Below are 15,357 nucleotides of genomic sequence, written 5' to 3'. Positions count from 1 at the left end.
GAACACACATCGGGGAGAGGACAGATGGGTGCTTCAGTAAGAGGGGCTGCGAAAACCAGATATTCACATGCAGAAGAACGAACTAAGATCCCGACTTCACTACAGCACAAAAATCAACACACAAGCAGCAGGAGGAGCAAGGAGACACTTCCTCACACTGAACTGTTTCTGAGTCTGAGGCCAAAATCAAGGTGTCGGTCCAGCAGAATCCCCATGAAGAGTGAGGAAGAATTACTTCCAAGGTCATTCAGGTTTTGGTGAAATTAAACTCTCTCGGCTGAGGCCTCATTTCCTCGATAGCTGGTAACTGGGGCCTCCTGGCAGCTCCTAGAAACCACTTTTGTTCCTCACCCCTCATTCTCAGGTCAGCAGTGGTGTGCTATGTCCTTCTCCGAGTTGGAACCTCTCACTTTGTCCTCTGACACTGGCTGGAGAAAGTGCTATGCTTCTGAGAGTCCTGTGGTTAGATTAAGCCCACTTAAATAATTTTCCACCATATAACGTAGCAATTGGGGTAATTATCCACAGGTTCTACCCTTGTGGGGAGGAGATTAGATAGAAACACAGGACGCTGGGCTAACACAGAATACTGCCTACCACACAGCACTCACTCACTCACTCACTCCTTTGTTGTCGTGTTTATAATCCGCACTCTTTCTAGGACTAAGGGTATAGTTCTGAAGTGCGTGCTTGTGTATCATGGATGAGGCCTGGAGTTCAACCCCCAGAACCACAAAAGAGAAAAAAATAGTTTCTGTCTCTCTGGATAGCTCAGTGGGTTAAGGCACATGCCACCAAGCCAGAGTACCCAAGTTCAACCCCAGGGACTCACTTGGTGGAAGGAAGAATCTATTCTCATTTTCTCTGTTATGTCTAAAAAGAGTATTTCTCTATCCTAGTATTACAGAAAATACATTTTCCCAAATTTCCTTCTAAATATTTTAAATTTTTGCTTTTATACCTTTAAGTCCTTGATTTATCTACAATTTTTGTGTGCATGCAAGATTTGAGACAGAAACCTAATCTCATTTTCTTTAGTGTGTGTGTGTGTGTGGGATCTATTATTTATTGAGCAATTCATCCTTCCCCCATAAATCTGAAATTATGTCACTGTCAATTTATTAGGATTGCACAGTTATGCAGCTGTTTTCTGGGCACAGTGTTCTATCCCATTTGTATACACACCTGCCTGCCTCAATAACATGCTGTGATTACCATGTTTCTAGCCTTATTTAGGAAGTAAGCCCTTCATCTTATTTTTCTTTGGGAATGTTCAATTTTTCTCTTTTGAGATAGGCTCTCACTATGGGACTCAGGATCTTCATGCCTCAGTCTCCCAAGCATTGAAATTACAGATGTGATGTGAACTACCATGAACCACAGTTTGTTTGGGCTATTCTTGATGTGTGTGTGTGTGTGTGCGCGTGTGTGCGTGTGTGTGTGTGTGTGTGTGTGTGTACATGCACGCGTGCATGCACATGTGGGGCATGTATTATTCTTGACTTTTTGATTTTTCCAAATACATTTTATTATCAGCCCATCATGTTCAGTTTTAAAAATCCTTCTGGAAATTTTGATTGTAATTGCACTGAATCGGTAGTTCTCAATTGGAGGCAATTTTGGCCCACAGGGGACATCTGGCCATGTCTGCAGACGTTTTTGATTCTCACAGTAAAGAATGTACCAATATCATCTGGGCATGGGGGACAAGGAGAATATCTACAATGTACAACAATCATAAGAGAATCAACCTGATCAAAATAACAGTGGTACCAAGATAGAAAAACCCTCACCAACTCTTCAATTTGGAGACAACTGACATCCTTATATTATTCCAATAAACACGGCATATTTCCCCATTTACACAGGTCTTCCTTAATGTATTTCAATTACTCATTATAATCCACAATGTACTGATCTCATATATTCTAAGATTTGTTCCTAAGTAATCATGATTTTTAAATTGTAAATGGTATCTTTAAAAATATGTGTATTTGGCCATCTATAAAGGTACCTGCCACCAAGACTGACAGCCTGAATTAATTCCTGAAACCCACATGGTAAAAGGAAAAAACTGATCCCCAAAAGCATTCCTCTGTCTGACCACTAGATGTACACCATGTCCATACATATTGGGACTGGAAAGATGGCTCAGTGTTTAAGAGTACTAACTGCTCTACCAGAGGACTGGGGTTCAATTCCCATCACTCACATGGCAGTCTACAAATGTCTGTAACAACAGTTCCAGGGAATCTGATGCCTTCCTCTAGCCTCTGTGAGAATCGGACAAATGTGGTACACACATACACACACACACACACACACACACACACACACACACACACACACACAGAAACATACAGACACAGACACACACACACACACACACACACGTAAGTTTTTAAAAAATATTCATCATTCATGACTGGCTGGTGGAATACACTAGATAGATTTTTTGTTTTTATTATTTTTGTTTGATATTTCATATATTTTGATGTTGCAACTACCATCTTACCAAAGCTCTTATTTTTGTTTGTCTTTTATAGACCTTTTCTAGTTTTCTACATGGAGAGGTTTGTTTCTTCATGTATTTAACTTCTTGCTTGTGTATGCATGTGTGTTTGTGTGTGTCGCTCACCTATGGATGTGTGTGTACCACATTATGCACATGTACGTGGTGACTACAGGTCTATATTGGAATTTCTTCCTCAATCACTTTACACCTTTTGGAGACAAGGTCTCTCACTGAAGCTGGAGCTCACTGATTCAGCCACACAGGCTGCCTTGGAGCCTCGGGAGGCCCCTCTCCTGTCTCTGCCTCCCCAGTGCTGGGGTTACAGGTGTGTGGCAAGCACTTTACCATTTCCAGTGAACGCTTGAACTTCTGTTGTTTGCTGTGATGGCTGAACCCCCAACACAAAGCCAAGGTAGCAGGAAGGATGGGAGTTACTCTCTCTGCTCTACCCTAAAGAAATACTTTTACAGCAAATGTATATAAATTTTTCATGTCTATTTTTTCTTGTGTTCAAATTTAATCGCATTTTTTTGTCAGAAAAACTGGTTTGCATGATACAGGTTTCTTGAAATATCTAATTCTAAATATCTAGATTAAATATCTAGATATCTAAATATCTCATTCCACCTATAGATAATTCCAAGGTATGTCTAGAAATTGTACCATGACAATAGTTCAGTATCCTTTGGCAACCCTACCAAAGTTTGCTTCCCACTCTTTGAAGTTACTTTACTAGAAATATTTACACTTAAAAGCTTTTTATCTTCCTGGGGAATTGAACATTTTTCCATTACCTTTCTTACTCTGTTCGGTCAGATCTTACTATAACTATACTGGTTTGAATTGTTTTGCATTCATTTATTATTTCGTGTGTGTGTGTGTGTGTGTGTGTGTGTGTGTGTGTGTGTGTGTGTGTGTGAGACTGCATGGATGTGGAGATCAGAGACAACTTTCAGGAATTGGTTCTCTCCTTCTACATTGTAGGTTCTGGTCACCAGGCTTAGTGACAGGCACTTTTTCTCACTGAGCCATCTCAATGGCCCCTGCGTTTCATCACCACTATTATTTTAGTTAGTTAATGATATCTCTTTCTATCCATCTGCTTTCACCCTCAGTGTGAACTTAGATCACAGCATATGTCTGGATTTCTTTGCTCTCATCTGATAGTCTCTGCCTTCAAATAGGAGTTCCATCTGCTGATGTCTGTCTTGATTAATATATCCAAGCTTAATTGTATCAGTTTACTTTTTAAATTTCTACTCAATTTAATGTATGCTTCTTCCATTTGTAAAGGTTTTAATTTTTTCTTATTATATATATATATATATATATATTTTTACTTGTGGGAGTTTGTGCATTCTCTTTCTGTTTGGAACTTGTACTAGAAAGCTTATCACACACACTCACTTGTGAAGGAAGGTTTGGAGTCAGATATTCTCAACTCTCAGAACAACGCAAGGCCCTTTAGAGCCAGTTACCTTTAACGTATGTGCCACAGCCACCCACTATTTCAGATTTTTTTTTGAGGTAGGTTCTCACCCTAGCCCAGGCTAGCCTCAAACTTTTGGCAATCTTCTTGCCTCGGCCTCCCAAGTGCTGGGACTCAGCTGTCATTTTTAACTAAAAAGTTAATCAATATTATTTTATACTGAAAATATTTAATTCTGTATACATGTTTACCATTCATTCATCATTCTCTTTTTTTCCAACCTTGCTTCTGAAATAATTACTTTTCTTTTTTGACATATAATTTGTGAAAGTTTTCTTTTTTTAATTTTTCCAAGTTCTTTTAAAAAATTCATCCACTTAGTCCTTATAATTTCTTTAAAACTGATTGTGTGTGATTCTATCCATTACTTATATATATACTTATATATATGTTTAAATACGTGTCTGTGCAGTGTTCTGTATCTGACCATCCTTAGGGGACTGAGGTGTCCCTTGCTTATTGTGGTGATGCTGGCCTGTCAGCTCACTGCTTGACTTCACCTGTGAAAATCCCAGGGACTCACTGGTGACCCGAGGTGGCTTTTCTCTGCAGAGAACTGCAAGACCCACACCAGCTCCTGTTGATGGCCTGCATTCAGTGCTTCTCACATTCCTGGGAAGGCACCCAAGACTCTCCTTCTCCATACCTAAGGCCCAGAGAACTCATTGTTTTAACCAATGATATCACAAGTGAGTCAGTCCCTAAAGGACCACTGGTACCAACTCCCAGTCCTGCTGACTTCAGCTCACACATCCTCTCCTTACTTTATTAACGTTTGGAAGAAAAGGTTCTTGGGGATTCCCATGGTTCTGTGGGGACAGTGAATTCTCGCACATCCTTTATGGCCACTGGTGATCATGCAACAGGAGGGCCTCTAGAGTTATTGCTAGAAGCAGACATTTTAAAAAAACTTATCATAAATTAGCATATATCGGGTTGGTGCACAACTATAATTTCAGAACTTGGGAAACTGAGACAGGAGGACTGATTTCAAGGTAAGCAGTCTACACAGTGAGACTGGGCTCCTCTTCTCCACAAAAGAAAAAAAAAAGGCCCTCCTCTCAAGCTGTCCATAGGTCTTGGTAATCACTCTATGTGTATGTATGCCTAGAACTATGTTCATCAAGTACTGATGACTACTTAGGATTGTCAGAAGTGACCAGATCTTTACAATGAGCCTGTGTCATTTTACAGGAACAGAGTAACTTTCTCAAAACAAAAACCAAAGAAAGGCAGACTGGAAGTCAGTATTCTTAGTAAAATCTGTTGGTTTGGGAAGGCAGGATATAGATGATAGGGTTTTATGTTTACCTTTAAAATGGCAAAGTTCACTGGCAGGCCTCATCAGCGTAAGTGTTCCAGTGGCACTCAGTGTGTGTCATGAGACCCCTCATCTGTGGTATGTAAGCTGAGGTGAGCAAGCCTGACTCTCCATCAAGGTTGTCAGTACAGACGGTGGCATCCATGGCTCTGGAGGTGACTATAAGGCCAGCATGAGGACAGCAGTGTAACTGACTCCACAGCCATCATGTATCATTTGCACAAGAATGCTTTCAAGGCATATGATGCTATTACTTCCCCCACTGCCCAGAGGAATCCTCCCTGAGTACAGAGGAAACTGTACTACAAAGACAACACCTCCCAGAGAGCTCAGGTGTCAGCGTGGGTAACAATGCTTCTAGAGAGAGGGACCCTGAGCGACCCGCAGAGCCAGGGCTGGGTTGGGGATGCTCTCTGCAGCCTGCTGCTTGCCATCACTCAGCAATTAGCCTTTAGTGCATCACTTCTTCAAAAATCAAAATCTTCCAAACAAAAACCACCCAAGCAATTGACGAGAATTAAACTTAGGGGAAACATCCAAGAGTAGGAATAAAAAACAAGACGTGGTGATGTGTAAAAGCTTCTTCTGAGTGCTCTTTTCCCTTGCTAATTTACCTCGAAGCAGTCAGAGCAGCTGTTTCAAGCTCTAGGCTTTCTAGTGATGCTCTCAATTTCACATCTCGCTGTAACTAAATAAGGCAGAGACATCTTTAAACTCCCGTGGATGGAAATTTACCTGCACGATGCCATTGCCTACCTCTCTTTGCTCAAACCCAGATGTGGGAGTCAGTTTCAGTTTCTCCCTTTCTTTTCCAGCATGATATCCATTTAGTCTGTTGCCTCTCTTTATGCGGTGCTGTCTTCAAACATGACTGTCCCCTCATCTCTCCCGCCCAGAGCAGGTCCTGTGCCCAGACTGAAACAATTATCCCTCGCAGTCTCCCTACAACCCACATCTCCTCCATTTCCCCACAAAGCAGTAAGAATTATCTCCCCCAAACAGCTGTTTTTTGTAATAAGAAAGCAAAGTTCTGTGACTAAGCTAAACACCCCTCCTGTTCAAGACCTGAACTGCTTCCTAGGTACAAGTTCTAGCAAATTGAAATTTCCAAATACCATTTATTATGCCCTTTGTTAATTGCTCGGAAAACTTTCAAGTATCTGCCCACATGTCTCTGCATATTCAAGTTCAGTTTCTATTCCATTTAGTACACAAGCAGGTCTCACACGTTGAATCCACCTTCTGCTTGTACTCTTCCCCACTGTGGCTAAGATTATGTTACTTTCTCCTCTACATATTCTCCCCTCCTTCTTCTGACTTCTTTCTAAATAAACACAGTTGACATACAGCTATCCAATCTCCCTTGCGACTAGGAGTGTCCATGTGGCTAAGTGATAGGCCACATGTAAGCCAAAATGTTAGATGTGGCGGCTTAGCAGGATGAAGCATTCATACCTTCAACACATCTTTCTTCCTACTAGCTAGAAGGCAGATGTGGCGGCTGGCACTCAGGTAGCTATGCATCATGAGTTTGGTATAGCAATGAGACAGACAGAACCTGAAGCAGTTGACATCATAGGAAGCCCTATCAGTTCTCAAACACTTATTCTGCAGTACTCTAGAAGGAAAGAACCACCTCCCCCCACGTTAAAGCTAGAATTTCCGCGGCTCCTGCTAATGCTCGAGACTTGTCACTACCCATGATAGAAGCATCTCTCCATCTCTGTGTTTCCATTTGCTACTTCCCTGTCTCACTAAAGAGGCTCCTGCCCAATTATTTTTCTTTTCTTCATTCTTATCCCAAAATGTCTGCTTTATTTCTTCTTTTCAAGTATAGCTTGAGATCCAACACTTTCATGGAAATGGTGACTATGGAAATGATACTACAGCTAAACTTACTCAACCCAGTTGCTCTTTTCTAGACATAAATGCATACATCTATGTATTTAGTACAGACATCTATGTATCTAGCACAGAAAGAAAGACAATTTGACCGAGTTTCTATTAACAGGGCTCCAGCAGCTTCAGCATCTGAACATGCACTTCAAGCAGTACTCCTGACAGCCTCCCTTCTGGAGCCCGTTGTTGTGAAGCCGACTCGAGAGCACGGTTTATCTCACGATGTCACTTCCATGACAGCAGAAACATGGGGTTTGCCCACCCTGCCTAGTGCAGTGCCTGGAAGACAGCAGGGCCACTCTCTATGTGTGCCACTACGTACATTGTAACAAAGCTCCGGGACTTTTTCCCTTTGAGGCCAGGTCCAGTTGAGTGGCACAGGCTAGCCTCAAACTCTCAATTCTCCTGATTGGGCCCCTGAGTACTAGGGTCTCAGCTGTGGGCCACTGTGCCTTGGGTTCATGACAGAAAAAAAAATCAAGTCATTCAGAGCTCTTCCTAGTGATTGAGATGTGTCATAACACTGGAAGATGCCACTTGGTTTTACAAACAACTTACTCTATGACTACAAAGTAACAAACTGGAATTTCTTGTGTACCTCAAAAACATGGCTCAGAGATGAGTTACTTTTGCAGTGACTCAGGGACTCACTTTGTTAGCTGGCTGTCACTCAGGCTGTGTCTTGTTCAGGGCAGGAGCATGTGACCTTACTGCTCCTTCACCAGGCCACCGGCTTCAGCACTGCAGCTAGGTCTCTATTTAAATCCCCCCTCCAAAATGCTGTCCCACCCCATATCTGCCCCCACATAAAGTCATCCTGTCACTCTGTCTCTGACTACTTTCCCTTTTGGTAAGGATGAATTACCATCTGGCATGTCTTATGTTAATCTGTACATACGTGGCCCTAGGCTGGCCTCCGTCACATAAGCTCCATGGGGAAGGGAACTTTGGCTCCCACACCACTGCTGCTCCAAATTTCTTCTGGCCGTTCAAATTTCAAGAACAAAGCTCGAGAGAGAGCAAGTCAAGAAGTGGCAGGAAGGGCCTGGGAGACGGCTGCACTGGTAAAAGGCCAGCCATGCAAGCCTGAGGACCTATGAGGACTTACGACCTCTGTCCCACAGCTGGATGGAGGGCCAAAGGCCAACAGCCCAGAGCTGGACTCAGTAGTCAGCACCCAGATACCAAGTATGAGGAGTCCCAAAAGCCCTGTAAAAGGCCAGGTGCTGCAGCATAGTCTGTAACCCCAGTACTGTGTGGGGCGGAGACAAGTTGACCCCTGGAGCTCCCTGGACACCCACCCTACTTGAATCCGAGCGCTCCAGGTTCAGTGAGCTACCCTGTCTCAAAAAAACAAGGTGGGGCTTGATTGAGGAAGATACGGGCATTCACCTCTGGCTCCACATTCACATGTACTCCCAACATGCACACACTACATGAACATGTACATACGCCACACACACACACACACACACACACACACACACACACACACACACACACGGAAGAGCAAGAAAGAGGACGGAACACAGGAAGAGGATGAAGAAACTGAAGAGTCACAGCGGGGTACTGTGTTCTTCGTGTCCGCTGTGGAGGACTTCGTCCAAAATAAATGGGTCCCCTGACAAAGATGCTCCACCATTTCTAGAAGGATTTGGTGTTTGCTGTTATAATTACAAAGAACCCCCTTCTAACACCTTTTTTCATCTTGGCCCACAGGTACAAACTGAGCAAACCTTTAAGAATGCTTGACAAAGACAGGGAAGGATGATTTTAGGTTGGTTTGTGTTAATATTACTGCTGATATTTTGAAGTTTCTGTGCTTCACTGACAACTAGAATTCACTGCTCATACTGAAGTCCTGTAGGTCTTTTGGGTCTTGGTGGGTTTGGGCTGCTACCACCACCACAGGGTGGGCAACTCAAAAACAACAGAAATCGTTTCAAACAGCCCTGGAAGATGGGAAGTCTGCAATCAGGGTGTCTGCAAGATCAGGCCCTAAGAAGCCACCTCTTCCCACAGCAGGAGGGTGTGAGAGAGAGTTCTTTAGGGTCTCAGGGCTCAAATCCTGTCTGGGGGTTCTACCCCTGTGACCTAACCATCTCTCCGAGGCCTCGCCTCCAGCTGTCATCACATTGGGAATTACATTTCCACATGGGGTGGGCGCAAGCCTTTGGTCCATTGCCATAGACATAGCTGCTGAGACTAGGAAGTGATCTCTGAAAACCCCTGGGTGTACTTTCGGCCCTGAGTCTAGCTGCTTTTGAGAAGCAACTAAGTCAGATTTCATCCGTGTCCTTCTTTCCCTAACCGCCCCTCTTTATGCACAGCTCATCAGTGGGTGCTGGAGAAGCTATGGCAAGATGACATTCTTTGATGAGTCAACAAGATTAATCGGAAAGATCATTCTATTTCCCTGATAGCATTATATCTCCTCCCACCCTTGTTTTTAGAGTTCAGTAACACAGAGTTCAAGTTTTAAGCAAAGGAAAGCCTTACAAATAATCATGCTAGAGTATTTAAATTATGTTAGAATCTTCAAACACATTTAAAGAAACATGCCCATGTACCCAGGCCCCTACTCTCAAAAAGTAAACCTCCTTCATATTTCAGTTAGGAAAAAAAAAATTAAACTGAATAAAGATGCCAAATAGGATAGCCACTAGGCTAACAGTTTTAGCTGAAAGCCATTTTATGTTAATGCAGAAGCAACACATTCCGAAAACATCCATACAAGTGTCTACTGAATATCCTCCTTCATCTTTGGTCCCTGCAGTATGAAGTCTGATCATGGAGTTGTCCTGCTGATGTGGTGTGGGTAATTTGGTGTGTGCCTGCCTGGTGTTTTATGTTTCTAGCTGTTCTCAACGGACACCTAGCATGTTTTAGGCCACTGCTTACAGTACGTACTTTTATTCCGTAGACTCGTAATTGTCAGGAGTGAATGCTTCTTCTCAGAGGTAAGGCTTTCTGGGATGAGGACAGAAGCACACGCTGCGGGTGAGTTCCCTGCGGCAGGTAATCTGTTGGGAAATGTCATGGAGTAGGAGATCCGCTGTCTTGTCCAACTCGCCACTTCCCTCTCTTTAAAAAGCAGCTGCTCATCCATCAGCAGAGTTATGATTTGCTTCGACCTCTCCCGGATATAGTGACCTGAAAAATAGCCAAGAATTTGCTTTAAAACAGATTAACACTATAATTAATTTTACTCTAAATAAAATTAAGGCAAAGTTAAAATGTAGCGAAGTGGGAAGACAAGCAGAAGACTGTTGATGAACACATTCCTCTCTGTATCCACTAAGCAAACAAATCATCAACACGTGATGAAATTGCATCTTCTCTGGCATTACACTTTTCATTTTAAATGCATTATTGGATTTTTCTTTGGAAAGCCGTCCATACTCTGCAATAAATCCACTAACACAGGCACACAGCAAAGGTTTGAGCATGAGGTCAGGGAGCTTGCTCAGTGGGTAAAATATTTGCTGTGGGAGCATGAGACTGAGTTCAGATCCCTAGAACACACATAAAGTCTAGGAGTGGCAGTGTATGCCTGGAAGCCCAGTGCTGGGGGACCTAGAAAGGAGGATCCGGAGACTCACTGATCGGCCAGTCTAACCAAGCTGGCAGGCTCCAGGTTCAGTGAGACATGCTGTCTCACAAAAGTAAGGTGGCAAGTGACTGAGGAAGACACCCGACAGCAACCTCTGGCCTCCACGAGCACCTACGCAGACGAGCAAGTGTGTACACAAAGGTTAGTTTCCCCACTTCCGTCTCTTTACCATTTCCTCCTTTCAGATTTCTTCTGCATCTGCTTCAAACTGTTCTAAACACCCTTAATTTCTGGTGGACACTCACAGGCCCTAACTGAAAAGGCCCACTGTGTGCTAAACCCACTCAGTGTCATGGAAGGCAGAAGTTGCTGGAACTTTAGCCCTTGGGGGTGATATCAGGCACTGTCTTTCTCTGGGAACAGGGGCACAGTTTAGATTTGGAGATGAGGAACTCGTATCTTCCCATTCTCAACTTCAGGAGCTCGCCTCCTCTCCTTTCTCCTCCACCAGAACCTCACCCTGCAGCCCTGAGCCTCTTGCCAACAACACAGAACTCTAGGCAGCTGTTGCTTCTTCCAGGAACTCTGCATGGCTGGATCCCTGACTCATCTGGTTTCTTCTCAGAGCAGCTTTCCTCCTGCTGCCCTCTGAAGAAGCCCCGCCCATCATCCTATGTCTCATCCTGCTCGGCTTCTTGGTGTGGCATCTGTCACTGCCTCCTATGACCGGTGTGTTCCCTTGTTTGCTTCCTCACCTAGAATATAGACCCCGTGAGAGAAGTCTCCTGCAGACACCGATGGCACACACCATATATTCAGTAAATATTTACTGAGGGAATGAATCAAGAAAGAAACATCATCAAAAAGTTTCCAATGCTCTCCTTGCTATGGTGTAAATGAAGCAGATTGCTGGAAGATGCTGGGAGCCAATTTACAACTTAGCTGCCTGAGAAAGTTGTTTGGCTTAAAATAGCCTCCTGCAATACCCTCAATTAGAAACTAGAAATTATGGGCTAGATTTGGAACATTGTACTTGGAGTCTGTGGGGATTGGTGGGACGTGGGGGCAGCCAACTGGCTCCACGTGGCAAGCAGGCACAGTGAGCAGCAAGCCAGCTGCACTGGTGGAAGCTTCCTCCTCAGAGCATCGGACTCCCCCAGGGGAGCAGAAAGAGCTTCAGGAAGGCCAGGCCATTGCATCTTAGCCAAAATAAGGAAGAAATCACCCGGAAATAGGCATCTCACTTAACTCTGCCTGCTTCCCCAGGCTCCCGTTCTTCCGCCCTCTGTACCAGCCTGGCCACTCTAAAGCACCACAGTGAAAAGTGAGGAAAGCCAGGAAGAGCCCTAGGTCTGTTTCCAGGAGGAGATAAACAAACAACAGCCATGGCAGGGCAGCATCCATTCACTTCTAAGCAATGTCTCCAAAAAGACACGAAGACGGACACAGTGCAAAACCAGAGCAGTCCAGGGAGACAAACTCAGGCAGCGACAGCTTCATGTCCGAAACAAGAAAGGAACAAGATTCACTCCATGCTCTGCAGTCTGAGGGCTCCCTCTTCTTCCTCTGAACTGAAAGAATCCCTGAGAATGACTGACTGATCGGTTTGAAGAAGTCACATGTGTTGTCATGACAGAGGGGTTGGGGGCTACAGTATGCAGCCCCCACTGGAAAAGCACAGCACAGGGCTGGGGAGATTGTTCAGTGGTTAGAAACACCGACTGTTCCTGCAGAGGACCCGGGTTCAGTTCCCAGCGTCCACATGGCAGCTCAAACCACGATAAACTCTAATTCCAGGGAATCCAGCACCCTCCCACTGGCCTCTGCGAGCACCAGGTCTGCACATGGCACACACACATACATGCAGGCAACACACACACACACACATAAAGATGATAAATATTTTTTGAAAAGAGAAGGACAACATGTGACAAAAATATTAATTAATAAAGACATAAAGATAATAAAGACCTAGAATGAGGGCAGGATCGATGTGGCAGAAAGAGGATCAGGCAGAGGGTCACCTTGGGGCATCCTCTCAAACACAAGGTAACAGACTGGGAGACGAGATCGCTAGGGCAGCTGTGAAGAGACCAGAGTCCAGACACATCACTTCTGCAGCCATTATCTTCTCTCAAACAGCTCAGGAAGTGTTCTGAGCACCGAGAACACAAGCAGGCAAAAGAGACAAGTGCACATGCGCACTCAGGTTCTTTCGGGTGAAACACCCAGGGAGGACTAAGAGGGTGATTTCAAGCCGAAGTAAGTTTTCTAAAGAAAGTATGGAAGGGTGACATGTTGGACACGAATGTGGGGGGGTGCAGTCATTGCAAGTCTTAGTGAGGAGGTTACTCAGGCCTCAGACTTGGCCATGTCCTCCTTCCAGCCATACCAAGAGCACTTTATGAGTTCTGCCACAGTTTGGAGTTGCCCATTTGATAGATGTCCTTCCACCAGACTCCAACATCCACAAAGGCCAGAACTACACTTGCTTGTCCCCAGAACACTTAACAAGTGTGTAGGATGGATGAGCACGGCAAGGAAACATTTCCCAAATGCTGGGGAAGGAGAGACTCAGAAGTCCTGGGCACTAAGGTCTGTAACTAGAAGAATGTGTGATAAGAGCTATAGAAAGACGTGTCTGCCTTAACAACACGTAGGAAACATGCTAACACTTCTGTCTCTTTCCTGAGCCACTACCCACCCAATCCACTCTTCTTCCTGTATTTCTTTTGTAGTGCATTGTACTAAGTGAGGAATATAAACATTTAATGCCTCCCCATGCAATAATCAGGTCTACCAACCAAATCCCCTAAATCTATCCTTCCTCTCCCTTAGTTCAGATGGTTTGTTGCTTATGGTAGCTTAAATTATTTACCTATTCATCTTCCTCCTAATCTACCTTCTAACAGGCCCCAAGGAGGCAGGGACAGGAAGAAAATGAGAAGCATCTCAACTTCAGTATATGACCAGGTTATTTCTGTATAAAAACAAAATCCCCTTCAGTCAGGGGCTGGGAGGGTACCTCAAGTGGAGCACCTGCTTAGCATCCTCAAGGTCCTGACTTCTGTCCACAGCACTGCAAAGACATACAGACAAAACAAGACCGCATCCATGGTGTTAGCAGAGTGAAGTCATGCTTCAAAGCACTGCTCTGCTCTACTCCAAACAGCCGGCAGTAACAGGCACTGTCAGTCTCAAAAAAAAAGGATTAAAAAAACCAACAACTCCACAGAGAAATACAAATGAGAAAGCCACATGTGTGGCTGAAGTCACAGGGCTGCTGGGCTCTTGATCTGGCAGCTAGGATTTCAGCAACTGAGGTGTCAGAGATCTAGACCTGCTCTCCCTTTGATAGGAGGGGTCTGTGTTTACAACAGACAGTGAGAGAGAGAGACAGCACTCACTGCTTTCTGGGATCTGTCCACTCATATCTATTTATTTGGACCTGGCAGCAGGGCCACATACATAGTCTAACACATGGAACTGAGGTAAGTTACCTCCTGGCTCAAGCCTGGGACTGTAACACCTTAGTTTTAACTGCAGGGCTCAAATTCCAAGTCACTTTGATAAGGTCTGTACTGGAGGCCAGAAGGGAACAGGGTAGATGAAATGAGCAGCTAACATGAAGGCCATGGGAGCATGCACAGCTGTAGGAAGAACCTCCTACTCAACGAGCCAGAAGCCATCACTCTAAACCACATTAGACAGTCAATAAGACTAATTCTGCTCCAGATGAAATGTGTCTATACGATCTTCTACAGAATCAATATCCTATAGGATTTTAAATTTTTCCTTAAAAGATTTTTAAATAAATCATTGAGAAATTAACACAGGGCAGGGAAGATGATCAGTATGTAAAAGTATGTTTCTTGCCCAAGCCTGACACCTGAGTTTGATCCCTGGAATCCACATAAAAAGTGAATTATGGTGGTTCACATCTGTAATCCAGTGCTCCCACAGTGAGATGGGAGGGAGGGTGGGGAGAATCAACTAGAAGCTCATGGTCCAGCTAGCACAGCATCACAGGATGATGGAAACAAGAGAGACCCTGCCTCAAACATGGTGCGAAGGAGGAACTGAATCCAGAAAGTTGTCTGACCTCCACATACATGCATGTGCGTGCGCGCACACACACACACACACACTTAAAAAATGCAAGACTCACATACATAAATAAGAACATGGAGTTATGAAACAAACAAAAATGAGCATAAATGAGAACAGATGGATCTGATGGGATCAAACAAGCATCCCAGCGTGGAACTACAGTGAAAATTGAGATTAAAATAAAAACAAAAACACCCTCAACATCTTAGACTCAAACAGCTGAAGAGAGACTGGTTGGAGGTAAACAGCACCAATGTATTCAAAGTACAACAGAGAGGCCACAAGAAAAAGAGTAATTAAAAGTCAGAAAGGACAGATAGTGAGACCCCAATATTCATCCAGAAGCTTCAAAGAAGAGAGTTAAAAAAGCAGTGTTCAGAAAGACAAGAACTGGGAATCACAGATGAGTCACAATCTGCAGATCTGGCCAAGAATCCCGGGCTGGGGAATCCACAGAGCCCAGGGGGAGA

At 44.1% G+C, this 15,357-nt stretch overlaps 1 protein-coding gene across 1 annotated transcript in view; it reads right to left on the bottom strand.

Annotated features, from left to right (window-relative positions):
- Positions 1–15,357, bottom strand: part of Enthd1 (ENTH domain containing 1) — a 117,193-nt gene that overhangs the window by 75,963 nt on the left and 25,873 nt on the right. Inside the window, exon 3 of the mRNA XM_059247596.1 lies at positions 10,135–10,377. Within this exon, the coding sequence (XP_059103579.1) occupies positions 10,135–10,377 (243 nt within the window). The remainder of the gene's footprint in view (positions 1–10,134; positions 10,378–15,357) is intronic.

Source organism: Peromyscus eremicus, chromosome 20, assembly GCF_949786415.1.
Source record: "Peromyscus eremicus chromosome 20, PerEre_H2_v1, whole genome shotgun sequence".
Lineage (NCBI taxonomy): Eukaryota > Metazoa > Chordata > Mammalia > Rodentia > Cricetidae > Peromyscus > Peromyscus eremicus.
The sequence above is the reverse complement of the archived record's forward strand: the minus strand, read 5'-3'. Positions and strand labels throughout refer to the sequence as shown.